General features: G+C 62.4%; 1 protein-coding gene across 1 annotated transcript in view; it reads left to right on the top strand.

The window, feature by feature from the left end:
• ILF2 (interleukin enhancer binding factor 2) overlaps window positions 1-629 on the top strand; it is a 2919-nt gene extending 2290 nt beyond the window's left edge. Inside the window, exons 10-12 of the mRNA XM_010178563.1 lie at window positions 20-134; window positions 211-301; window positions 469-629. Of these exons, the coding sequence (XP_010176865.1) occupies window positions 20-134; window positions 211-301; window positions 469-629 (367 nt within the window). The remainder of the gene's footprint in view (window positions 1-19; window positions 135-210; window positions 302-468) is intronic.
• The last annotated feature ends 313 nt before the right edge of the window (window positions 630-942 follow it).

Raw genomic sequence — 942 nt, 5'->3', positions numbered from 1 at the left:
GAAACTTCTCACCCCGCAGGCGCTGCCTCCAGATCCTGGCTGCTGGGCTCTTCCTGCCCGGATCCGTCGGCATCACCGACCCCTGCGAGAGCGGCAACTTCCGCGTGCACACGGTGATGACCCTGGAGCAGCAGGTGAGTGAGGGGCCTGTGCCGCCCCGGGAGCCGGCACCGCAGCCAGGCCGCGCTCTGACCCGTCTTGTCCCCGCAGGACATGGTGTGCTACACGGCTCAGACCCTCGTCCGCATCCTCTCGCACGGGGGCTACCGGAAAATCCTCGGCCAAGAGGGCGACGCCAGCTGTGAGTGGGGTCTCCACACGAGAACGGGGCTGGGTTTTGCTGGAGAAGTTGGTGGCTCTGAGGAGGAGCGACTCTCTCAACCCCAGAGGCAGCGAGGCGGGGTGTTGTGCTGCCCAGATCTGTCCCAGTCGTTCCTGGGGGCTGCAAACTGCTCCTGTTTTTCACAGACCTGGCTTCCGAAATGTCCACGTGGGACGGGGTGATAGTGACCCCCTCCGAGAAGGCGTACGAGAAACCCCCGGAGAAGAAAGAAGGGGAAGAGGAGGAGGAGAACCAGGAAGAACCCGCGACGGGCGAGGAGGAGGAGAGCATGGAGACACAGGAGTGAGCGGGCCAGGGGCTGGGGCCTGGGGAAGGCAGTTTTTTGGGGCAGCGCTCCCCCCACAGCCCCACACCCCTGTGCTGGGCACTGCTGGCTGAGGATGCAGAGAACCAAGCTCAGCCTCTACAAACGCAGCTGGTGCACCCCCCTTCCAGTTGTTTTTATAAGTTGCACACTTAAAGTGGATTTTTTTCCCTTTTGACTGCGTCCCGTTTGTTTGGGTAGAAAAATGCACATCAGAGGGGTCAGGAAAGGGGCTGAGGGGGGGTCCAGAAGTTGAAGAGCCTCACCCTGTGGTGCTGAGCCCCCCGCTGCTCCC

Source organism: Mesitornis unicolor, unplaced genomic scaffold (assembly GCF_000695765.1).
Source record: "Mesitornis unicolor isolate BGI_N332 unplaced genomic scaffold, ASM69576v1 scaffold42000, whole genome shotgun sequence".
NCBI lineage: Eukaryota > Metazoa > Chordata > Aves > Mesitornithiformes > Mesitornithidae > Mesitornis > Mesitornis unicolor.
The sequence above is the reverse complement of the archived record's forward strand: the minus strand, read 5'-3'. Positions and strand labels throughout refer to the sequence as shown.